General features: G+C 41.7%; 2 protein-coding genes across 3 annotated transcripts in view; both read left to right on the forward strand.

Moving 5' to 3' along the window:
• Nucleotides 1-1,809: 1,809 nt before the first annotated feature.
• LOC114555754 (neuronal calcium sensor 1) lies at nucleotides 1,810-21,428 on the forward strand. Of its 2 annotated transcripts, none has more exons than XM_028578413.1 (10): nucleotides 1,810-2,232; nucleotides 2,841-2,962; nucleotides 4,009-4,151; nucleotides 7,113-7,137; nucleotides 13,404-13,542; nucleotides 17,673-17,751; nucleotides 18,657-18,745; nucleotides 18,822-18,899; nucleotides 19,519-19,626; nucleotides 20,131-21,428. In XM_028578413.1, the coding sequence occupies exons 3-9, from the start codon at nucleotides 4,088-4,090 to the stop codon at nucleotides 19,615-19,617; spliced, it is 573 nt and encodes a 190-aa protein (XP_028434214.1). In that variant the 5' UTR covers nucleotides 1,810-2,232; nucleotides 2,841-2,962; nucleotides 4,009-4,087; the 3' UTR covers nucleotides 19,618-19,626; nucleotides 20,131-21,428. The 2 variants fall into 2 exon arrangements, with proteins under 2 accessions (XP_028434214.1, XP_028434215.1); XM_028578414.1 differs by having other exon boundaries at nucleotides 1,810-2,161.
• A 1,161-nt stretch (nucleotides 21,429-22,589) lies between these two features.
• hmcn2 (hemicentin 2) overlaps nucleotides 22,590-22,818 on the forward strand; it is a 54,813-nt gene continuing 54,584 nt past the window's right edge. Inside the window, exon 1 of the mRNA XM_028577788.1 lies at nucleotides 22,590-22,620. Within this exon, the coding sequence (XP_028433589.1) occupies nucleotides 22,590-22,620 (31 nt within the window). The remainder of the gene's footprint in view (nucleotides 22,621-22,818) is intronic.

Here is a 22,818-nt window from a genome sequence, read left to right on the forward strand (position 1 = left end):
TTGTAAAAATAAGCTAACGATTGTGTCATAACCAAGTGACTTACTGTCGCACAGTAGAGGAATTACCGTATAGTACAGGAGAAGCTCGCAGGCAGTTCCGACTTACATTAGCTGTTTAGGTTTAATTACTAATGTTAACTAGCATGTTAGTTAGCAATAATTAGCCTGTGCTTATGTTATCTCCTTACATATACCTACGCTCTCCGTCTCTGTAAGATTAGAAATGATTGAGATTTCTCTTGTCACAGCTACCAGAAGACTTACAACTTTCAGACACGTTGCTCACGTCACATTTACGTTGTCTCTGTCAGTTGGAGGCTGCGCAGTAAAGCAAGATATCACCGGAAAAGTGCTTCTAATAGCCTTCACTGGTCTCCGTCCAGAGCAACGGGGTCTATTGGTCCATTATATACTGTCTATGAGCTTACCCCCTTGAGGGCATGTAATGACATTGCCATTAGACGTGTTCGAGCCTCAATGGTTCCAGCCAATTTGGAATTCTGTTTACTTCCACTGTCTCCGAGAGAGAGAAGAAATTGTGTTTTGGCGTCATTAAAGTATTTTTTTTGGTCAGAAGTATTTTTTGATTTCTAAAGAGTGTGTGAAAGTCAGTGTATCTCATGTTTTATTGCCTCTTGATATCTAGCCCTCTTGGCTAAAACATCGTACCATTTTAAAAGATGTGACCATCGCTTAGCAAGTGCTAGCCAGTCCTGAGGTAAACGCGTCACAGCGGGGCTAGTTGTAACGCGGTGTTACAACTAAGCCGCACCTATAATTATATGCTATATTATATAATTATATAATTATATTATTTCTAACTCAAAAGTCTTTAATTTGCATTAATGTTTTAAAATCAATATTTTGAAAGTATTTAAGTACAGCGTGAACAACTATGTATTGCATTTCTTTTGTCCAAAGAATGAGAATTTTTTTATTATTTTTTACATTTTATTTTTATTATTTTTTAATAGATCCATAAATTAAACTATTATATTATGCAGAGTTTAGTAAATACGTTTTTTATACAGTTTTATTAGGTGTATAGCACAATGCTATTGAATTATTTGTGTTAAATGCAAGTGTTACAACTAACCCTCTATCTGTTACAACTAACCCCGCATATGGGGCAGATTAACATTTCACCTATCGCCACTCTCGGGGGAATTGTTCAAGAACGATATAGGTCCTACAAACAAACTTTCAGTGCACATTTGTAGCAGATATATGTATGTTGCTTGTATAAAAATATGGGCAGTAAAACTCGAATGGTTTGACAAATATTTAGCCAAAATCAAAAAGTGTTAGGCTACTTTGTGCCCCGCGCTCCCCTACTGTTGTGTAAGACCCGCTGTATTTAAATGTCATTTTCCCCACCGTGCGCTACATTAAAATCAATGCGACACATCTTGCAAAAAGCGTGGAGGTTGTCGATATGACTCGGTAAGATTCATGTAAATTGTTGCGCCCAACACTGTTGAAATGTACAGCTATATTTCAATTCTTTTGCGGGAACATCCAACATCGCCCGCCTTCACCTGACGTTTTTGTCGGCATCGGTCTGAACTTTCCGCGAAGTTTGCGCAGAGATCAACTGCGCAACTGGGTTACAGGTTGCCAGGTTGAGGTGACAAACGGGTTGAAAATTGTATATGGTGTGTGGATTGTGTGAATAGCAATGCGTTTCATAGCCTACAAAATCTGGCAACTGGTCAACATTAGACAAACATATATTGGGCCGATTATTTATAAAGGATCTTGGGCCATGCAAATTATGGGAGTTTCCCGGGAGAAATAACAAACCGGGAGGGGTCCGGGAGATAGGGCTAAAAAAAACGGGAGAAACCCGGGCAAAACGGGAGTGTTGGCAGGTATGCACACAAGCTATAGTAAAAGTGCCAAACTCTGTCCTGAAAATAAGAATGTGCGTCAAAAAGTGGGTTCATTAACCCTTCAATGTATACGAGATGACACGTGTAAGGCTCTTAAAAAGCATACAAAGAGTCCCTGTATGACCAATGCACTGCGACGTCAGTGTCTCTCTGGCTCTGACTGGGCTGAGTTACCAGCAGCAACGTCACTCCCCGACGGCGGCATCAGAGAGCAGCACGAACGGCCGTCCGCGCAGCAGCGAGTCGCTCCCGGAACTCGGTGGAGGAAGGTACAGTTGGACAGTAGGCTCTCTCTGCTTTGGGACTGACTAGACGGCCACTTCCCGCTTCTGTAGCTCAGGTAAACCCCGAAGTCATTTTACAGGGAAACGCTTTTTATCATTACAAGGTTATTTTTTTGTGTGTGTGTGTGTGTGTGTGTGTGTGTGTGTTTTAGGCAACTCGCTACCAAGAACAGCGTGGGTACCAAGTGTGTTGCGAGTACAATGACTAGCAAGCTTCCCGCACTGTAGCTGTTGTACTGTAGCCATAAACTGTGTGTTGCTATGGTACTGCCAGGCGACGTCCCACCTGCTGCTGCTGCTGCTGCGACTTTGTTTCTTATTCCTGTCAACCGAAATGCATATGGAAACACTCTTTCATATGAATTAATTCAACCATTTATTTGCCATGAATTGAATGGAATCGATCATTCCTGAGACTTAATGGTACATTAATTCAAATTGCCAACACTCCTCTTGCTCCACACTGTCACTGTGCCTCGCCTGTGGGCTTTATTCAGTAGCTTTGGCAGACAGTAGAAAGGTCGTTCTGTTTTGAGGGTTTTTGTTTTTTTCCAGTCAAGTGCTCATGCATCTGCGGCTCTAGGTGACAACACGGTCCATTTCCACTAAAACACAGCAAATGCATTCCTTGTTGTAACCGCTCTCCGCATGTTTGTTTCCACAGTGTCTTAAGTAACACCCAGGACCAGAAGACTTGAGCGAACACAAGATGGTGATTACCAGCATGGCATCCCTCAGAAGGACATCAATGGCCATGGACACAGAGAGCAGATGTTTGCAGTGAAGGTGCCTACTTAGTGCATACAGTAGTTTTTTTAAATTTTTTTTTTTTTGCAGCTTAGACAGCTGCTGTGGTTAGGCATCAGTGCATGCCAACGCTAGGCCCGTGATACAAAGAAATTCCATTATGCCTCTTCTCCTGTCTACTGTGACAGAGAGGAGGAAATCACCATGCTGTCATGAGGCCAGGAAGGAGGGAGAATTATGAGTCAGAATGGAGAAGAAAAGAAAACTGTCACTCTTCAAATCCGCCTCTGTCTAAGCTTTGTAGACAGCTCGCACACTTATTTTAAGACCAAGACCACATCTCTTTTCAGCTGGCATCTAGGACTGTAGAACTATGTCGAGACCTTGCTTCTTTTTTTGCTTTCCATAAATTATTACTGAAACCTTTTTACCTTTTCTTAAACTGTCATGTCTGTATAAATTCCAGGGATTAAAGGGTAACGCTTTGAGTGAGAGCAAAGTGCAGCGGGGTGCATGCCAGGCGAGCTCTGTTCATTGTGCTTTAGTTTACACACCTCCTTATCTCAGCTGTCAAGTGGGAGGAATCTTTTCTACAGTAACTTACCCAGAGCATAAGAGATAGTTGTGGGAAAGGAGGAGGGGGGAGGGAGGGAGGGAGGAGTGAGAAGAACAGAGACTGAGTGGAACAGGGATTGAACGTGCTTTACCCAACCACTGAGTGACTCTTGTATCCAAGGACTAAGGTAGCAACGCATCCAAATGCCACTCTTCGCCCACGGACTGCTATGAAGAAATGAGGCAAACATATAGGCACTCAGCAGCTCTCTTAAAGACTCAACAACCTGCCGGCCCTTCTTCACAGGGCCCCTGGGGTTTGACTCGCCTGTCTGGAGCGCCGGGGCTGGTGATGACTGAGCAGATCATGATCGCAGCTAGAGTAAAATACACAGAGCGCCATATACTTACTTAGCTTCAGTGGGAGTTTCCTTTTTTGTCTTCAAAACATAACTAAACAAGAGTGTTTCCCTTCTTTCACCGGCATCATTGCACCTAAACTGGCCCACGTTTGTGTGTGTTTTTGGCAGAGGAGCAGCCTGGAGAGGAGGTAGTAACAGGTGCTGTGTGCCAAGGTGGATTTGGAGGTGTGGAGGAGAGCTGAAGATCATGGGCAAATCAAACAGCAAGCTCAAGCCAGAGGTGGTGGAGGAGTTAACAAGGAAAACCTACTGTGAGTATCTTCACGTCTTTTTATCTTTGTGCTTGTGTTGTAGGAACACAAACTCTTTTCAGCTAGCCTGAATGAGAATAAAGAAACATTCTGGCCAAAGGTGAAAAACTGTACAGCGTGTGATAGTAATAGCAAACATTAATAATGATATTTCCCACCCTCTGGGATCCATACAGGCTGTACAGTAAATAGCCCTGCCTGCTACAGTACGATATAATGATATAATGCAATTCTACACCCGTATCTCATTATCGACAAAACAGAGCTACAACTAAACGTCAGCTGAGAATAAGCTCGCTGTTTGATTTGAATTTACATTTAAATGTTGTGTAGCCAATTGCGATTAGTTAAAGTCCCACAAAAGTTGCGATCAGCATCTTTCGATCACGCTGAAGGGACTTTAAAATATGGAGATGCTGAGTTGTTATCGAGCTGGGGGGTTTTAGAGATGAGGATGTGGTTTTCTGCAGGTCATGGAACCGAGACCGAGATAGATGGGTAGGTACTGTATATATTATAGGTATATAATCTAAACAGAGTTTGAATCGAAATGGCGGGGTTGATCATAAACAGTACATGGATTTGTGTTGTTCCTGTAGACTTATCATTGCAAATTGACAGCATTTGCTTTTCCCACCTTGTTTGCACTAACTTCTCCCCCCCCCCCTCGCCACATTTTTCAATCAAATATGAGCAGAGATCACATTTCTAATTACCACAAACATGTCTGCTCTGAAGACACCATATTAACCATTTGCGTGTTATTTTTGGAGAACAGAGTTCTTATTTGAGCCGTACAGTGTGCAGGTGTGGGTGGGAGTTGACATCCATTGGCTGCTTAATGACAGTGTTATTTGTGTGGTGGGTCTCTCCACAGCAGAACCGTGGAAGGCTGTTGTGGTGGCAGGAAATTGCTGTGGAGGAAGATTGGGCTTCGTGCTGGGCTGCTTGCTGCTGTTCTCTCTCTCTCTCTCTCTCTCTCTCGCTCACCCTTTTTGCCCTGTCTCCTTTGCTTTATCCCCTAATTGCCCTCTTTGAGCTGGGAATGGAATAGTATAATTATGATCTTATCTGGTTAGCATCGCTGAGAGGGGCACCAAGCTTTCTCTCCCAGCGTGATCATTCTCCCGTTCTCTGTTGTTGCCTGACTTGAGACTTATTTCTGCTTTCCTTCATCCTGTTGTTGCCTCTTTTTCTTGCTCTCCCATGAAAAGCTGTGTCTGCCATTTTGGTCTATGCTTTGCTTTGGTTCTTGACAGATTGGGGACTTAGTGCATTTCTCTGTGCCTGTGTCTTTTTTTCTTTCAGTGGTAGGGTTTTTTTTTTTTTTTTTTTTTCTCAGCAAATTATGCCCTCTGTGTTGTCAGTCAACTAACAAGGCCCGGCCAGAATTAAGGCCTGTTTAGTTAGATGTCTGTCTTCAGCTTTGTTGTAGGTTTAAAAAAAAAAAAAAAATGCATGTATCTTCGTAAGACAATTATTATGACCTTGTGTTTTAAATAAAACACCTTCTGGCCAAAGACAACATTACACTGTACCAAGGCTCTGGCTAGCCAGTGTTTTTCCTGTTCTTAGTGAAAACTGTGGAAAATGGTTGCAGCCTCACCTGTGCTTTAAGAGAGCTTAATTCAAAACCAAAAAAGGCTTTTCCAAATGACTGCTCTGGCATCACAGAGAAATGCCTGCAGTCCTGTTAAAGTGTCTGCAGGAAGTAGGCTAGGCCCATGTTATGGCATGATGATTTTGTAAGTTGTCAAAGCCGTGAAGAGGCCCACGGTGACAGAGCAAGCTGGATGTGTTCTAGCAGACCCTGCAGGGCCAACCAGCTGAGTGGGCCCTGCACTCTCCTGCAATGGGCTGATCACATTATTGCCCATTGCCTCTGACTGACTTGAGTTTCTTGATGAAATGCTGAGCAGAAGAAATAGAGCCTGGGATATATGCTAGGCAAAGGGTACCTGGCCTGGCCTTCTTATCAATAGCCTCCGTGTGATTCTGCTCCAGTGCTGCACTAGTCCCACTATGGAATACACATGTAGATGTCATGGTAAAGTGTTGAATATGTTTGCCATGAATATATGTTTTATTTCCTGACCAGTCTCCTCTAATATGAGGGTGTTTGATCATTTAATTCCCCAAAAATGTCTTATTTGTGACAGGTTTATGTTTAAGCATGAAACTCCCTTTGTTTCCCTATTTGTGTACTTTTGCAGTAACCATGACTACAAGTTGCTCAAGGTTAAACATTACAGAAGAAGACATGACCAGTTCACTAGCTAGCTGTTTGCTATGTTCATAAGGCCATTGCTTTGCCCCAGGCCCAACCGAATTAGTACGGTAGTAGACGGCATGTGTCCTCAGACTTACAGTGGCATGAATTCAGAAAGTCTATCTCAAAGGACCACCTGGTTAAACCAACGCTATTAAGTTACAGTCCTCATTTTCATTAGCAACCCCAGGGGCCCGAGAGGCAGAACATTGCTGTGGTTACTTGAGAGAAAGTCAAGAGACAAGGGGAAGCCATGAGGGATTGGTTGATTAGATGCTGGCAGATAATTGTGTTTGTGTGGGCATGACAACACATCCTGCCTCCTGAACTGTTCTTTTTCTTAAATCTGTGGCTGACCTTCATTCCCTCAGCCTTGTTTGTCTTTTTTGTGGCTCCCTGGGGTTTACTCCCACTTGTCCTCGCAGAAATTATTATTCATCTTCTCTTATAGTAGGCTAGAATCGATGAATTCTTCACTCAACTAAACATGGCTATTGTTTCAAACTTGCACGTTGACACTGTTGAATAGTTTTGGTAAAGTCAGATGTGAAAGGATTGGGCCGAGATGATTAATGACGCTACTACGGTACTTGGCTCCTCTGTTGTGTCTAACAGCATGCTACTTTTTTTTTTTTCTAGGACAGCCAAAGTTTTCCTCAAAGCTAATGTGTCTCTCTTTATTTCTCTTACAGTTACAGAGAAAGAGGTGCAGCAGTGGTAAGTGTATGCATTCATTTATATTTTTATTATGTACATACCTTTTTTGTTAGGTTTTCTTTTAAAGGGGGGTGTACTCAATATTCAGAACATTAATATAGCAGTAAACTTCTATTTAGGGCTGGGCGATATGGAGAAAATCAAATATCACAATATTTTTGACCAAATACCTCGATATCGATACCGCAACGATATTGTTATATTGACTATAGGTGCTTTCACAAAATATTTACACAATGGGATTTTTTATAAATAATCATCAGTAATGTGGATACAATGACTAAGTGGGTAAAGGCAAATATAGAACAGATACAACAGTCTGGTAAGTTCAGAAAATGACATCACTTGTGTCATATTACGATATTACGATATCCAAAATCTAAGACGATATCTAGTCTCATATCACGATATCGATATAATATCGATATATTGCCCAGCTCTACTTCTATTGTCTATGTAAAGATATACTGGAGTAATAGCGTCCTGAGCTGAAAATGAAGTCGCACTCCCTCAGTGCGTGTTGTTATTCGTCCGGCAGCGGGTGCATGTCAGTGCATGCTTGTGCATGTGAGTGTCTTGTGCGTCGTTATCAGACGCCAGGGCCGAGACAAAGTGTTGGTATTTGACGAGTTGGGGAACGGTCTGTGAGAGCCGTGTGGAGGCAATCCCAGACTGTTTCTAAATATCAAGTACAGCCCTTTTTAAATAACACAGATAAACTGATTTATATGGGCCAACTGGGGAGGATACATTTCATCAAAATCTATATGCATGCACATTGATATCAACCTCTAATGATTCTGCACTTTGAGGAAAAGAGAATTTTAAATTGGAAGATATGCCCCATACCATATATACATATATTACTGCTATACAACATCAGGTTTTATAGTTTGACACATGGGTAAGCCATTTTGACCTGTTTTCATCAAAGATATGAATTTGAGTTCTCAGTTTAAATGTATTTCTATCCATTGTGTATACATTGTAAGCTAAGTTGATCCACTCATTTTGCATGCCACTATACAACAACCTCAACAATTATTGATCTCATATTGCCCTGATCAACTAAGGTACATTGATTACATACATTAGATTTTGAAAATTAAAATAGATTTTTACTTTAAAAAACTGCCTCCAGGAATCCATAAACACTTCTCTCCACTTCCTCCAGTGGGCAGTCTGATTAGAGTTGTTAGTCTTTTTCGCTGGAGTACAGCAGAATAGAGTCCCATCCTTCCAGCTGAGGTCTCTTCAGGAGGGAGGTCTGCTGTCTGCAGATCCAGAATTACCCTCTGCTTTCCATCTTCCTTTTAATATACAGAGTATGGTTTCATTTTTACATTGTAAGAGCAAAATATGATGTAGATATTACTTGTCTGGTAAGTAGCATCTTCATAGGCTTTTTGAAAAACATCAAGTATTTCTTTTCCCATTGTAGTGTCGTCTTTTGAAAATGTCTTTTTCCCTAAAGTGATCCTGATTTGATTAAAGTTGTCGTCTTTTGAAAATAAGGTCCTTGTAAGTCTAAAATCTCTGATTTGTAAATACCTAAAAGTGATCCTGTCCAGATTAAAAGTCACAAGGTCCGGCTTCTAAACCTCATGTCATATTTACTGTAAGGCTTGATTTAAGAGCATTTCCAGTCCAGCTTCTAAACCTCATGTCATATTTACTGGGCATGAAGTCCAGGTCATAGGCGAACCATTTAAACATTTTAGTCCTGCCATTGGTGCCTTTTTACATTTTTTAATTCCATATCTTTAGGGAGCTAGTTATCCAAAGGTTATTTGGGTCTGCAAGACGACTCGTTAATGAAGGGTCTCCTACCAGCACTATACATTCATTTTTAATGAGATATTTCCATTCCTGATGTAAAGCTATTCATATATTATTACAATCACAATTGTGTTTTTACTGGCAAAGCTCACAGGAATCAGGGGGGGGTCTTATATTGACCCACTTCCAAAATCCACTTTGATATGTATTTTGCCCAAGATTTTGTTTCCTCTGGCCATGAATAGTGCCTTTACATTTTGGTTTGGTAGTTGATTCAAAGCCATCTCCCTCACTTCTACCCTGAAGACAGATGAGTTCTGAAATAGAATGACTTTGAAGTCTTACTGAGACTGAATGACTTTGAAGGCTCATAATACAGATACAAACATTTCCATGATGCATTCCTCAACGGCCTTTTTTTTTGTTGCTCTATTTGCAAACGGGATGTCTGATAACAGAAGAATTGCGGGGGCATGAGGTTGTTTCACAACCAGGCACTTAATCACTACATGGCCACAGAGCCTCCATAAGTTTGCCTATTAGTAATCCTCCCTGTCGGAGCCCGTACCTATGATTCAGTTTGACCTGCTCCGGCATCACTTTGCAGAGGTCTCGCCTTTGTCGGATCCCAGCCTGCACTCACAGTCTTCCAACATCTATTTACATACAGTATATCAAAATGAAACCTATCCAAGATAAGTCACAGAAACTGTGGTAAGAGTGATCATTACTGTTAAGGTGTGATTTATTTTTTTCTGAAGGCACAATTTGACAGCCGCTGGCACACGGATGGGAGACAATGCATCTTCATGTACAGAGATGATTCAGGCATAAGCGTAGTCATTGCTTTTGTTTGCTGTGTGCTGCTGCTCTTGGGCTATTGTTTCTTTGGAAAAGAAAAAAACCGAGCATTCTCGGTGTTTCTTTTCCAAAGAAACAATAGCCTTACTGTATGTTTGAAGAGGCAGCACTGTAATAAAGTGATCACTTTTCCGTGTTTACACTTCAGTTCTCGTGCTTTGGTTTTGCATTTCACAGCCTAATTCTGCATGCATGAAAAGAGCTCTGTGTCAGGAGCTAGTTGCTGTTCATGTTCCCTGTTAGGGGATTTACGGGGGGAGCCGGGGCATATACACAGCCATGCAGCAGTAGCAGCATTAGATATCACTGGGATCATTGGCAGTTCAATAGCCTCCGAGGTAGCCGTCTCCGGGTCTGACTGAGTGCACTGGTGCGGAATACCCCCACCCTTTCTTAAACCTCCAGCCCCCGGCTAGCTCACCATCACTCTCACTGTCTTTCACAGCAAAGTTTGCATTAGTCCTCACTTGAAGATCAGCAGCAATCAACGCGGCTGAGTGTGAGGGATGAGCGGGAATTTTACCAGGGGAAATGCCAGATGGCGTGTAATTAGAGCACAGGCACAGACAGAAGAATTAGCGAGGTTAGATAAATGCCTGTGTTGTGCATTAAATTTGTCCCCCTTCCTAACTCTCCTCCAAGGGAACATCATTGGTATGCTTGAGGCTCACCTGAAATCAATAACAAAATGCCATAGCGCAGTGATATTCCTGCCAGCTAGGCAGACATTCTGTGCAACTCTTCAGCAAACCACCCTGGTAGATGCCAAGGAGTAGGAGCCAGTGCCAGTTATAAATTCTTAATCTTCATGCTGGCCCCCCTAGTGCGGGAGATGCACAATGTCACGTCTGCTATGTCCCTGCAAGTACAGTACGTGGTTGCACTATTACACTCTTTCAAGTACAGTCTGACTGTGTACGTGTCTTAGCACCAATGTCACCAAGTCCGATTTCTTGGACACGATGTGTTCTTGGCAAATGAAGGTGATTCTGATTATGACTCTGAGGAATAGCTGACACTGGGCAAACATGTTAACATTGGTACAGTGCCTCTGTGCTGCACCCATGTACTGTAGATGTGTCGTCTGCTTATGTAACTCTTCTGGCAGTATGTTAAATGTGGTAGTCAGTCAGCCTTACATGTGTACTGAATGCCTAGTAAAGCAAATGAATATGACTATAATGGTCCTTCTGCATCACTTTTGATACTTTTGTAAAAACTGAGTCGGACATTGTTGTACAAGTGCAATGCTAAAATGATGGAGTACTCCCTCCATTCACTGCTCTATCCTTTTCACATGCAGTAAGTCCTTCAGGCGCTCTTAAAATTGCACAAAAAAAACTTGGTCACAGAAAAGAAATCTTTAGCTACTCTCAGGCAATGAAAATAGTCACATTAAAGAGGAACTCCTGTGATTTAGTATTGCACCATAAATTTAAGTGACTCCAAAAATACAGATTAAAAAAGCGGACAAAATCGAAGCAGCAGACTGCTGATGACATCATCAGGGTTATTTTTTTCAGACTTTGGAAAGCAGCTTCAGAGCCACAGAAGATATGTTTTTACAGGGACTAGCACTAGCACACAAAACAAGTACACTGAACATAAAGGTCCCATGGCATGAACATTTCACTTTATGAGTTTTTTTAACATTAATTTGCATTCCCCCAGCCTGCCTATGGTCCCCCAGTGGCTAGAAATGGCGATAGGTGTAAACCGAGCCCTGGGTATCCTGCTCTGCCTTTTGAGAAAATGAAAGCTCAGATGGGCCGATCTGGAATCTTGCTCCTTATGATCCTTATCTCCTCCTCAATAGCTACAGACACAGAAATATCACATACTAAGGAAAGCTCATTGTGGGACTGGCTCTAGTGGCTGTAATTCTGCACCAAGGCTGAATTTCGGGAAAGAGACTTCAGAGACCGTATCAGGGAACCACTAAGGTCTATATAAAAGCATCCAAAGAGCACCATGTCATGGGACCTTTTAATGTGCAAAATCAGTGGAGTGCCTTTTTAAAAGCCTTTTTATTTAATCAGGCATGGTTTAAAATGAAGACCTGTTTCACCTGGACCACAGTACTTCTGTGGTTTGTGGTGTTAATTAATTTGTATATATTAATGTATCCTTCTATCACTTTTTTTTTGACCATTATTTATGTAAACGACACCAATCAAAACCACATTTCTGTACTGAATAATTCCTGTGATAAACAAAGAAATTGCTGATATTTGATGCACCTGAAATGATTGAGTAAGAGCAATATAGCCACTTCTCGTAAACCTCCTGGAAGTCTAAAGAAGAAAAGAATAGGTGTCTTTACGACAAATACTTTATACTGTAGATACACTTCTGTTTATGCAGCAAACACTTTATGCAGCAAACTACTGAATGCACTATACTAAAACATGTATACAAACTGTACAGTATATACAGTACACACACTATGCTATACAGTGTGTTACAGTAGCACTCAGCCTTTTATGTTGGTTGTCGGCTATAATATTCCAAAGTCACACGTTAAAAATGACTGAAGAATTCAGGTGAAATGGGTCAGCTTTGGATTATGATATGCATTGTGTGCCATGCACTTTGAATACCAATTAGATTGTGTTATGCATCATAGTGAGCTAGGCTTTCATTTTTCTTTCATTTCTCACATTTGAATTTATCTCCAGATAATTCAAATGTGAGAATTACATGGTTTTGCTCTCTTCTCGCCTGGCTGAAGATTTTTTCTCAGCTGGTTCCTCAAAACGTCTTTCCACCTCTCTTTGACTATATGGAGCTGGCTTCATTATCTCCGAGGCAGATTAAAAGCACAGAGTTTAAGAGGAGTGAGGAGCCTGAGTGCGAGTGGAAAAGATCTGTCCTGGCCTGCTTCATCAGAACTCTCTCTCTCTCTCTCTCTCTCTCTCTCTCTCTCTCTCTCTCTCTCTCTCTCTCTCTCTCTCTCTCTCTGTGGCCGTAATTACAGCCCGGCCTTATTCTGAATCAGAGACGAACGTGCAGCACTCCCTCGTGCGTCATTTTTGCTGTTGATAAAGAGCAAAAGCTTTTTTGTAATGCTTTTTATAACGAGTGTTATTATTCCCTGCTATTTCCTCCTCCTACTTCTCATCTAGCATTTATTTTTGTAATGGCTAACAATCTCTCCCTCACTCCCTGACCTGCCACACTCCAGTTAGACTTTGAGGCTGCTGTGTCCCTTTTATGAAGACATACAAGGAAACTGCCAGCCTTTTTGAGCGACTGCGCTTGAAATTGCTTATGAGACGCTTCTATATTTAGGCTAATAGAGATATTATGTCGCTCTCTAGATATGTCATTTCCAGGGGCAAGAGGAAGCTCTCAGACTTATCTATCAGCCACGCGTATTATCAAAAGAAGACTAGAGAGTAATTTGATTAGACTTAACCACTCTGGGCCTGCTATTGGATTAGGGCAATCGTCTTATCTGTGAATGAGACAAATAGCTTTGCACTTTACCTTTTTGATCTAGCACACGCTTTCAGGCTGAATCCGTAATACCCGCTGCAGGATGAGGAGGTGACTTCAATCGGTCATCGTTGTTGCCATTATACATGATATTAGAACTCTTTAAACATCTGTGCTTTATGTTCCAGGTACAAAGGCTTCATTAAAGATTGCCCAAGTGGGCAGCTGGATGCTGTGGGCTTTCAGAAGATATACAAGCAGTTCTTTCCTTTTGGAGATCCCACAAAGTTTGCCTCCTTTGTCTTCAATGTATTTGATGAAAACAAGGTTTGTAACCAATGTCATATGTTTAAAGGTGCAACATGTAATATTGTATGTAATACTGGCAGCTAGCGGTTAAAATAGTTACTGCACTACCAATTCAAAATACTGGAGAGTCGTCTCCCCCGCCCCCTCCTGCCCAGACTAGAAGTTCACGGAGGTTGCCAGGCTGAGACCGCAGCATTCACAACAACGTTGCTAGACGCTTTTCTCACATAGCCAGACATTACTCCACAGCACAGCGGAGTAGCTAACGTTAGATGCTAGTCTCACATAGCCAGACATTACTCCACAGCACAGCGGAGTAGCTAACGGTAGATGCTGGCTATATTGACAGTCATAAAAGCCCGTGCTCACGCGGAGCTCTGTAACCAACTAACAGACACACTTTATCGGCTTAAAATTACAGTATGAACCGCTAAAAACACAACAACCTCACTGTCCTCTCCACACGCCAGTCGGGCACACTTCCTCGGCTTAGAATTACAATACGAAACGTTAAAAGTACCACTACCTTGCCGACGGAACACACTTCATTGGCTTAGAATTACGGCAACAATCGCTAAACACACTGCAAACTCACAGTCCTCTCTTTCCGATTTACAGCCCCCCGCTCGTGTCTTAAAATAACTCACCGTTGTCGGCTCCAGCCGCTGAACTACACATTGTAAACAGCCATGGGCTGCTTTCCTGGTCCTCCCGGTAACGTTAGCTAGCAGTTAGCAGGGTTAGCATGGCGGCGTTAGCCAGGACCAGTCGGGATCACTTTACTGGCTATGTCTCAATTGTTTTTGCGAGTAACCAACTCGGGTACTCTAGCTATATAATTCAATGTGAGTACACAAATGTTGAAATGACAAAAAATGCCCATCCCTAGTAGCTGTGATAAATTAGCCCGAAGCTAATGCTTACCTGTTCAGGAGAAAATAAGCCAACTCTGCGTCCTTTTGGGCTCTAAGCTGTCTCCATCTTTCAAATACATCTCCAATATTTACCAGGGGGTTGTTACGTCTCTGGTCACGCAACTGTTAGAAACATGCTGTTTTCATTTTTTATGTCATGTAGAATCTATCTCCGTTGATCCTGGTCGTTTGTTTGCTGCTTTCATGGCTGTACTACAGTTACAGCTGTAGCGCGCTGGGTTTATGTTTTTACAGGTATATCTGGCAACCCGGCCTGCCTGTCAAACTGGGCCGTTGATAACAACACACAGATCAAAACATAAACATAAATTCTGTCACGGAATGTGAATTTCAAAAAGAAAAAATACTGACATTAGCATTGTTGTCAGAAAAGATAGTATTTCAGTTTAACATGTTTCCTTAATATCTGATGAGGCACTGGTGTCATTTTTGGATTTATTACAGTACAAATATTACATATTGGACCTTTAACTGTCCTGTTATGAGGCAGGACAAATATTCCACCACTTTCTATTAGGACAGAGAAATAGTTAGACAGTGGCTGTTTGTCCGGGGTCGCTGCTTGATAAGGAACATAATGTTCAAAGCGACAGCGTCTCAGGATAGAGCTAATCTAAAGGTCCTTTCAGCCAGAGGTTGCACGGAACAAAAGGGCAACATGGTTTAGAAATCCTTTTCATTTTGCTGCTCTTATTATTCCAGAGCCCTTTTTAGCTATTTATTTTATTATTTTTTTTTAATGAAAGAGAGAACTGCGGGCCATCAGGTTTGTATACAGAAAAGTGCAATTTATTACCTTTTGAACGAAAGCGGTTTCGGAAACATGTATTGAAATTCTTGACCACAGTGTTATCAAAATAATATACAGCATAAGGACATGTTTATTGTACCCAGTGTGGAATGATTGCCCCATTTGTGTTCTTTGTGTTTTGTTGCTAACTGCAAGGTTAGTACAAACATTATCCGATTTGTATTTTGTACATTTCGAAGTATATCGGAACACTACATACGTCTTTTTCGAAATCCTTCTCTGCTCCGACATCGCCAGTATTATAACAGCACAGATGATTCTCTCCTATTTAAAAAAAAAAAAAAAAAAAAAAAAAAGATGAGTCATCGCATCAGTAGTAAGACATAATCGTAACCCTTTGTCATGTGCCAGAAATCAGTTTCCAGTAGCGTTTGCCAATTTATTTTTCAAAAGGTGTACAGTATATGCGTGTTTTTGTTTTGGAACGGAACCCCGGTCTCTGTTATGTGGGCAACATTCAGTCTGGAGTGATCCACCTAATCGCAGCTGCAGATTAGTCCGGTTGTGTTTAGGGGGTCAAACTGTAGATGACCAGCTCCTGGGACGTTGGTGAGCCCCTGGAGGTTTATTGACTCAGTTAAGAGGCTTTGTGTCAGAAAGATCAGACAAGCCCTCCATCTGATGTTTATCTGTGACATTCATTAGCGGTAGGCACCCTGTAGTTAGAGAATGCACTGATCTTAACAGTATTCATGACTTATGCAATCAGCAATGCGTGACTTCAGCATCGTCTGGTCAGATGCAGGGGCGTAGCACCAGACCCTGGGCCCTATGCATAGGGAGTCCTGATGGGCCTCCATGTTCCTCAACATATTGCTAATTATAGACATTATAGCCTATTAATTTAAAATTAAACATGTTTTAAATTAGGCTATTACAATGGTGTGTTATATGCAAACAGCATTGCTAGTGTAGTTTATTTATTTAGCCTTTACCTCAGATTACATGTATAACCAAATTATCATTTGAAAGTGTATGTTCTGCTCTTTATATGGGTTGTCTCAGTTTGTTTTTAGCACTAATCGTCACGGAGATATTCAAGCAGTTTAGCACCATGGATTTTTTTTTTTACCTCTCTTTGAAAAGAAGTCAGTTACCAATTGTTTCCCCTCATTTAGTTTTCTCTCCTTCTCCTGTCTTTCCTTTCTTTTTTGGTAGCATGATTTGACTTTCTTCGAGAAAGATATTTATACAGCAGAAGTTTGCGCTCCACCAGACGCTCAAGCGTGCAGATGGACTAAACCATTTGGCGCATTAGCAAGGGGTGGGTGAGACCTTAGTCTTTTTCTGTATACAAAATGTAGTCAGTCAATCAACCAAGTTATTCAGCCAATACACTAACTTTACATTTCATCTGACATGCATTATAAAATTGAATTAGGAAATGAAAATATCCAGGTGAAATAAAAATATATTACAGACTTTTCAAGGGCCCTCCCTCCCCTTGGGCCCTGGTAATCAGTATCGGTTTTACCCCCAGTCCGACGCCCCTGGTCAGATGTCTGGTAGAGATAAAAGTTAGCTGACCCCCAGGGCCATTAGAGCGCTCGGCTATCTTCTTAAAGCAAAGCTGTGGCTGAACTCAGCAGTTACAGGTAGGCAGCTGTTGTAACACCACACACTAACAATCCTAATATGATAATAATCCTGAATGACCACGTCCAAGGCGTCGGTTTATATGCTTTGCTTGTTGTCGAGAGCTGTTGGATGTGGGAATGGCACAATGGTCTTTTATGCAGCGCTTTGAAGCGTTTTAATTTGAGTCTCGTGCAGTTGCTCGAGGATGGAGGTTTAGCCCGATGAGTTTGTCTGAATTAGCGGCGTGCGAGCCACTTTGAGTTTTCAATTTTCCATTTGATTATTCTCCATGTCAGTAGACGTTTGTCTCGGCTGCACAGAGTGTGGCCTCACAGCAGAAAAAGAACGCTGAGGGGCCACAATTTTGGGAGGGTAATTGGAAATGTTGTGAACTTCTGTGGTACGATTTCAGAGCTCGGGATTCAAACGAAGCTCAGAGGAAATAAGTGTCCGAATATGTTCCACCTCGTCGGACAGAATTAGCCGCCATGCCCGTTCATGATGCGGAATCGTTAGGTAAATGTCAAACATCTTCACCCCAAATATGCAGCGGTTGTTTGTGTGCTGTAACTTTTAGACAATGGGCCAGTCGCATCCATCTTACTAATGACCAGAGGTGACATGTTTCTGCCTCAGGAGAGAGCCAGGTGCAGGGCGAAAATAGCAGCCGACTTGGAGCAAACGTCTGGCCCCGTTTTTTTTTTTTTCAGCAGAATACAGCAAGGACGTCATGGAAGAACAGCTACAGCAAGATGCTCATCTTCTCTCTGGGCCATTTCCTCTCTCCCATTCTCTCTCTCTTTCTCTCCCTTTTGCCACTGCAGGATGGACGCATCGAGTTCTCGGAGTTCATCCAGGCCTTGTCAGTGACTTCCCGGGGAACTCTTGATGAGAAGTTGAGATGTAAGAAGATGCAACCTCCTTCCCCTGTTTTGTTTCTTTACATTGAAATAACAGGATTTAGGATTGACTGCCATGCGTTGCATGTGAAAGAGGACTGATTTCTTTCTTAGAGCAGAGATTCCCAACCTTGTACTTCTGCGGTTGCCAGGGGCTAAGTGGAAAGATTGGAGAGTAGCATAACTGAAAATATAAATGAAAAAAATAAATTATGATTTGATTCAAAGAATATATCCACATATTAATATTAAGTCAACCGTAACACCTGAACACGTTGCAGTAATGTAAGAGTGTGTGAAAACTAGATAGAAAGCGAGCACAGAAGTTTAAACTGGTAGCCAAAAGTAATAACTCAACAGTTATAACTTAACGGTTATAATAGTTAGCTAAAAGTAATGTCAATGGATAATAGCCTAGCAGGCTAATATTAGTACAGTAGCTGACCAAACCAACCTTAACATTGACAGTTCAATTTTATGAAGGAAAAAAAACACACTTTAAAATCATTTTCATCTGTATTTATAAGTGTAATACATTTTGAACATACATTAGGAATCGAGGACGGGGATACGTGAGTTCATCTGACAGGGCTATAGGGGAACCTCAGACCAAAAAGGTTGGGAACAACTGTCTGAGAACAATTGTGACAGCCAAGTGTGAGCTTGGTTCATATGCACAGTCACTTTTGCAAAGGCCCTTTTGAACTGGGAAGCAAACATGAAAGGCTGCTGCCTGTCTGTACTCCGTTTTCACCACCTCCACAGACATGAAACACTGGGTGCTGTGTAATCCATGCACATGTATAGTTAAATCTAATCTTTTGTTTTACATTTTGAAGTCACGGTAGCCTTTTGATCTCAGCGTGGGCTTACCTACCAAAAATATATTCAACATTGTTCTCTACACAGGGGCTTTTAAACTCTATGACCTGGATAACGATGGCTACATCACCCGAGATGAGATGTTGAACATCGTAGATGCCATTTATCAGATGGTGGTAAGTTTTACCAGCCGTCGGACGCATGCATCTGAATTGTTTTGAATGGTACGAACTGAATGATTTAATATCTTAGGGGAACACAGTGGAGCTGCCAGAAGAAGAAAACACACCAGAAAAGCGGGTGGACCGTATTTTTGCAATGATGGACAAGGTTAGTATTTAAATATCGAAATGATATCAAAACACCGGTGTGATCGAGACGGTGATAATGCAGTAGTTGCTGTACCATTTGATGTTCTCCACAGACTAACGCCAAACTGTGCCTGACACTGAAACAAGTGCAGTAGTGATTATTACTTTACCTTTAAGGAGGACTGAATCTGCCTTTGTTGCCACCCTCAGGGCTTGGACATGGACACTGTTACGTTTAGAGCTGTTAGCTGTATCCATCACAGTGTCACTAACACCGCCTGCAGTCTATAAACATCCTATATAGTCTCCTGCACCACTAGCCCTCGGTGCTAATGCACACTCCCTCAGCCCCAAGAATCTACTCGGCTTTAGTGAAAGATGAGACGCAGCCTGCATGGGTGTGTTTGTCAGCCCACTACTGCCAACATCAGCCCATTAGACTAGCTGTGCAGCCCAGCAGCACTTAGTGATTTGTATTGGCAGAGAGTGGCCACTATCCAAGGGCGCTGAACCAAAGATCACTCCCAACAGCATAGAACAGGGGGTTACAGGATTTAGCTTTGGGAGTCTGTTTTGCCCCCTGCTGGTCACTTTGTGTTAAAGCAGCAGTTTCATTTTGTCTCCTGTTCCTTTCCCAGAATGCAGATGGGAAGCTGACTCTGCAGGAGTTTCAGGAGGGTTCCAAGGCAGACCCTTCTATTGTTCAGGCATTGTCTCTCTATGATGGACTTGTGTAGGAATGTAAGGTGAGTGGTGTGTTAATGAGCCAGTACCTGCATACTTCTTTGCTTGGCTGATTTTCAATGCCAGGTCATGCTTCAACTCCAGGATAAACACCGGTTCAATCTTAATTCATCAGAGGAAAGAATATAAAAAAAAAAAAAAAAGGAAGCAAAATCAGTCCGTGGGCTGAAACCAAATTGAAGAAGCCACTTTCCGCTCGCAGTTTGTTCCTATGAATTATTCAAACGGCCCACTTGTTTGCTGGCAATCAGATAGTCTTGCAGTGCTGAGTGAAGAGCGAGACAGCCCTCTGCTCTCACTGCCTAATGTAATGCACCGGCCGCTGCCAATTGCCAATTGTTGCCCAGCGTTTTGTCAGCTGTGAAGCGAGCTCACAAAGACATATTTTAGTAATGCAGTAGATTTGTTTTAGCGATTTATCTTGCATGCCCTGAGCCCACCCACGTTTCATGAAACCACTTCACCTGTCTATGAATTCAATGGTGATCATTCTTACAACTTCTCAGATGGATCCAACACCGCATCCACACACCAATCCAGCACCATCGTACCTGCGACGGGAAGGACCCACATTTATCTCACCCAGAAGTGGACTGAAACCTTTGCTGCGCTGGCCGTGTACGGCATCCGTGTCAAGAAGCTGTTCGTCTACGTTTCCAGTTCGGATTGTAAAACAAATATATCCTCTGATTGTGACGGAAAAAGTCAAACATGTCATTAAAAACCCCTCAGTCATTAATCTGTGCTTTTACAGCTATGTGGCACCGCGTCCGCCCCCTCGAGTGTTGTGGACTGTGTACGAGCATTTCTGCAAACGCACCGTCGCGGTTTCCCCATGGACAGTCCAAGGAACTCAATTCCCGCCTGAGATGTTAGCGTGCGTCTTGTTCACATACCGTAAACCAGGGAATGCACGTGAATCGCTCGGATGAACTGTGCTGCTGCTTCGCCACCACGCGGAGAGACTCGAAGCCCGGGAGAACCTGGACAAATGTGTTACTTGCTGATAACGTGAACACTGACTTACAGTTACAAAGCATTGTATAATGTAAATAGAAGGGTAATTTATTTTCCGCTCTGCTGCGTTCATGGGAATTTCCTCATAAGTATGGAATGAAGTTTTATTTTTAATCAAAGTGTTGAAACGTATTGCACTGTATTTTTCATTATTGTGGGATTGTTTTTGTTCTCACATTCTGAGGTTTCCTTTTTCTTCCTGAGAGAACAGGGTTTTTTTTGTTTTGTTTTTTATTTGAAGAGGAGCATTGAAGGAGCTGGGATTTTACTATGGATTATTTATTTTACTATGTTTGCACTCTCCTTCATCCTATTGTGCTTTCACTTCCCCGTTAGCACTTGCGCCTAGTGTCTGCAGTGTTGCACAGCGACATCCTGAACGACACGACCAAGCAACACAAGCGAATTCTCACAGCTTCTAACTGAACTGAGGCTCATCATTTCTTTTGAGAGCATCGTACTCCACCCTGAGCGCACACAAAGCCCTGGTCATTGAGAGGCACAAACAGACATCAATTCTGGTTGTAAAGCTTTTTGCGAGCTTTGTGGTTGCAATTGTGCACTTTGTTTTTGTCCTGTGTGTGAGGCCAGAGCATGTGATGATGCCTTTTTTTTTTTTTTTTTTTTTTTTTGTTCTTTGATTGTTTAAAGTTACAGCATTAAGATGTTTTATCAGCTTCACTAATGTTATGCCTTATGCAAATGATAATTTACTAAATGATAACTGTCATTTACCTGTTATAACAATATAAGAGCACAGAATAAAATGCATTTAAGTGGCAACATTTTTCTATCACTGCGTTCTTAAGTCTTTGTATTTGAAATGAATAGAATTGTGTTTGATTTTATATATATATATATATATATATATATATATATATATATATATATATATATATATATATATGTGTGTGTATATATATATATATATATATATATATATATATATATATATATATATATATATATATATATATATATATATATATATATATATATGTACACACACAGGTGATCATTTGTAGGAGCTGTTTTAGTTTAATGCGTAAGTGTTGCTCAAATGTGTATTTGCAAAATGTTCAACTTTCCTTATGATCCCAAATGAATCACATCTCAAGACAATAAACCACACCCGACAGACTTCACGCACCTGATTGCATTGTATTCAAAATTGAAAAGAAATATAAAGATCTTAACATGCCGACTCGCTTTGTGGTGTAATTCCGCACTGTTTTGGTTGCATAATGAACAATGAACTGCATAAAACTGTGATGTCTTGGCTTTGATTGGTGGGATGATGAGGCTCAGTGGCTTTTGTGTAGAAGCTGCTGGGTCTGTGTGCTCACTGGGCCTGCTCAGACCTGCTTTCTGTCGTCTTCTCATCAAGGACAGATGCAGGTAATACCATAGAGAAGGCGGAGGGCAGGACTGTCCAGAGCTTTTGACCGGAGACTGTTCTGTCCTTTGGGTACATCCTTTTTGATTCACTTTGTATTGAATATGTTTTATATGTTTTAAGTGTAGCGTCTGTAACTAAATGCAGCAAAAAATAGAAGTTGTTTTTGAAGTGAACAATCAGCATCTTGTCTCCAATAATATTCCATATACCACTTACTTTGGAAGAAGACACTACATTATTTACATTTCTAAGATCAGGGCTGGCTTCCTCTTTGAGGTTTGATCTGAGATGTGCTATAGCTAGACATCTAGTGCCTGTGAATATTATTTGATAATCCATAACATATTTCTATCTAGATCAGCTACACTACACAGTAAAAAAAAAAGGAAAGTGACATTTCTGTGTGGCACGTCAAGCTATTCCACCCCATTCATATGCCAAGGGGAGATTTCTCAGGGTGGGCTATGTATAAAATTAGATTGGTGTCAGATGAATATAAACGATGGCTATTTATACAAACGAGGCTGTTACTGAGACAATGTTCTCGGCATGTCCAAAATACAGGCTCCAGACACCGCTGGTAATGTGCGCAAAGCTGTTAAAAAGCGCGTCTCTTGGGGCCCTACCTCGATTACGGAGACAATTGAATTGAAAGGGAGAATGTTGGATAGGGGTTAAAGCCTGGAAGTCACCGTGGGGCCAAGGTACACACACACACACACACACACACACACACAAAAAAACTTTTAATACCCATCTCCGCCCCCGTTTGAAGCGT

Source organism: Perca flavescens, chromosome 5 (assembly GCF_004354835.1).
Source record: "Perca flavescens isolate YP-PL-M2 chromosome 5, PFLA_1.0, whole genome shotgun sequence".
Classification (NCBI taxonomy): Eukaryota; Metazoa; Chordata; class Actinopteri; order Perciformes; family Percidae; genus Perca; species Perca flavescens.

Bases quoted from the DNA above. Each gene is read 5' to 3' on its own strand.
- LOC114555754 (XM_028578413.1), top strand. From the start codon at position 4,088: ATGGGCAAATCAAACAGCAAGCTCAAGCCAGAGGTGGTGGAGGAGTTA. The intron at 4,152-7,112 runs GTGAGTATCTTC...TTTCTCTTACAG, and splicing joins GTTAACAAGGAAAACCTACT to TTACAGAGAAAGAGGTGCAG. The intron at 18,900-19,518 runs GTTAGTATTTAA...TTCCTTTCCCAG, and splicing joins TTTTTGCAATGATGGACAAG to AATGCAGATGGGAAGCTGAC.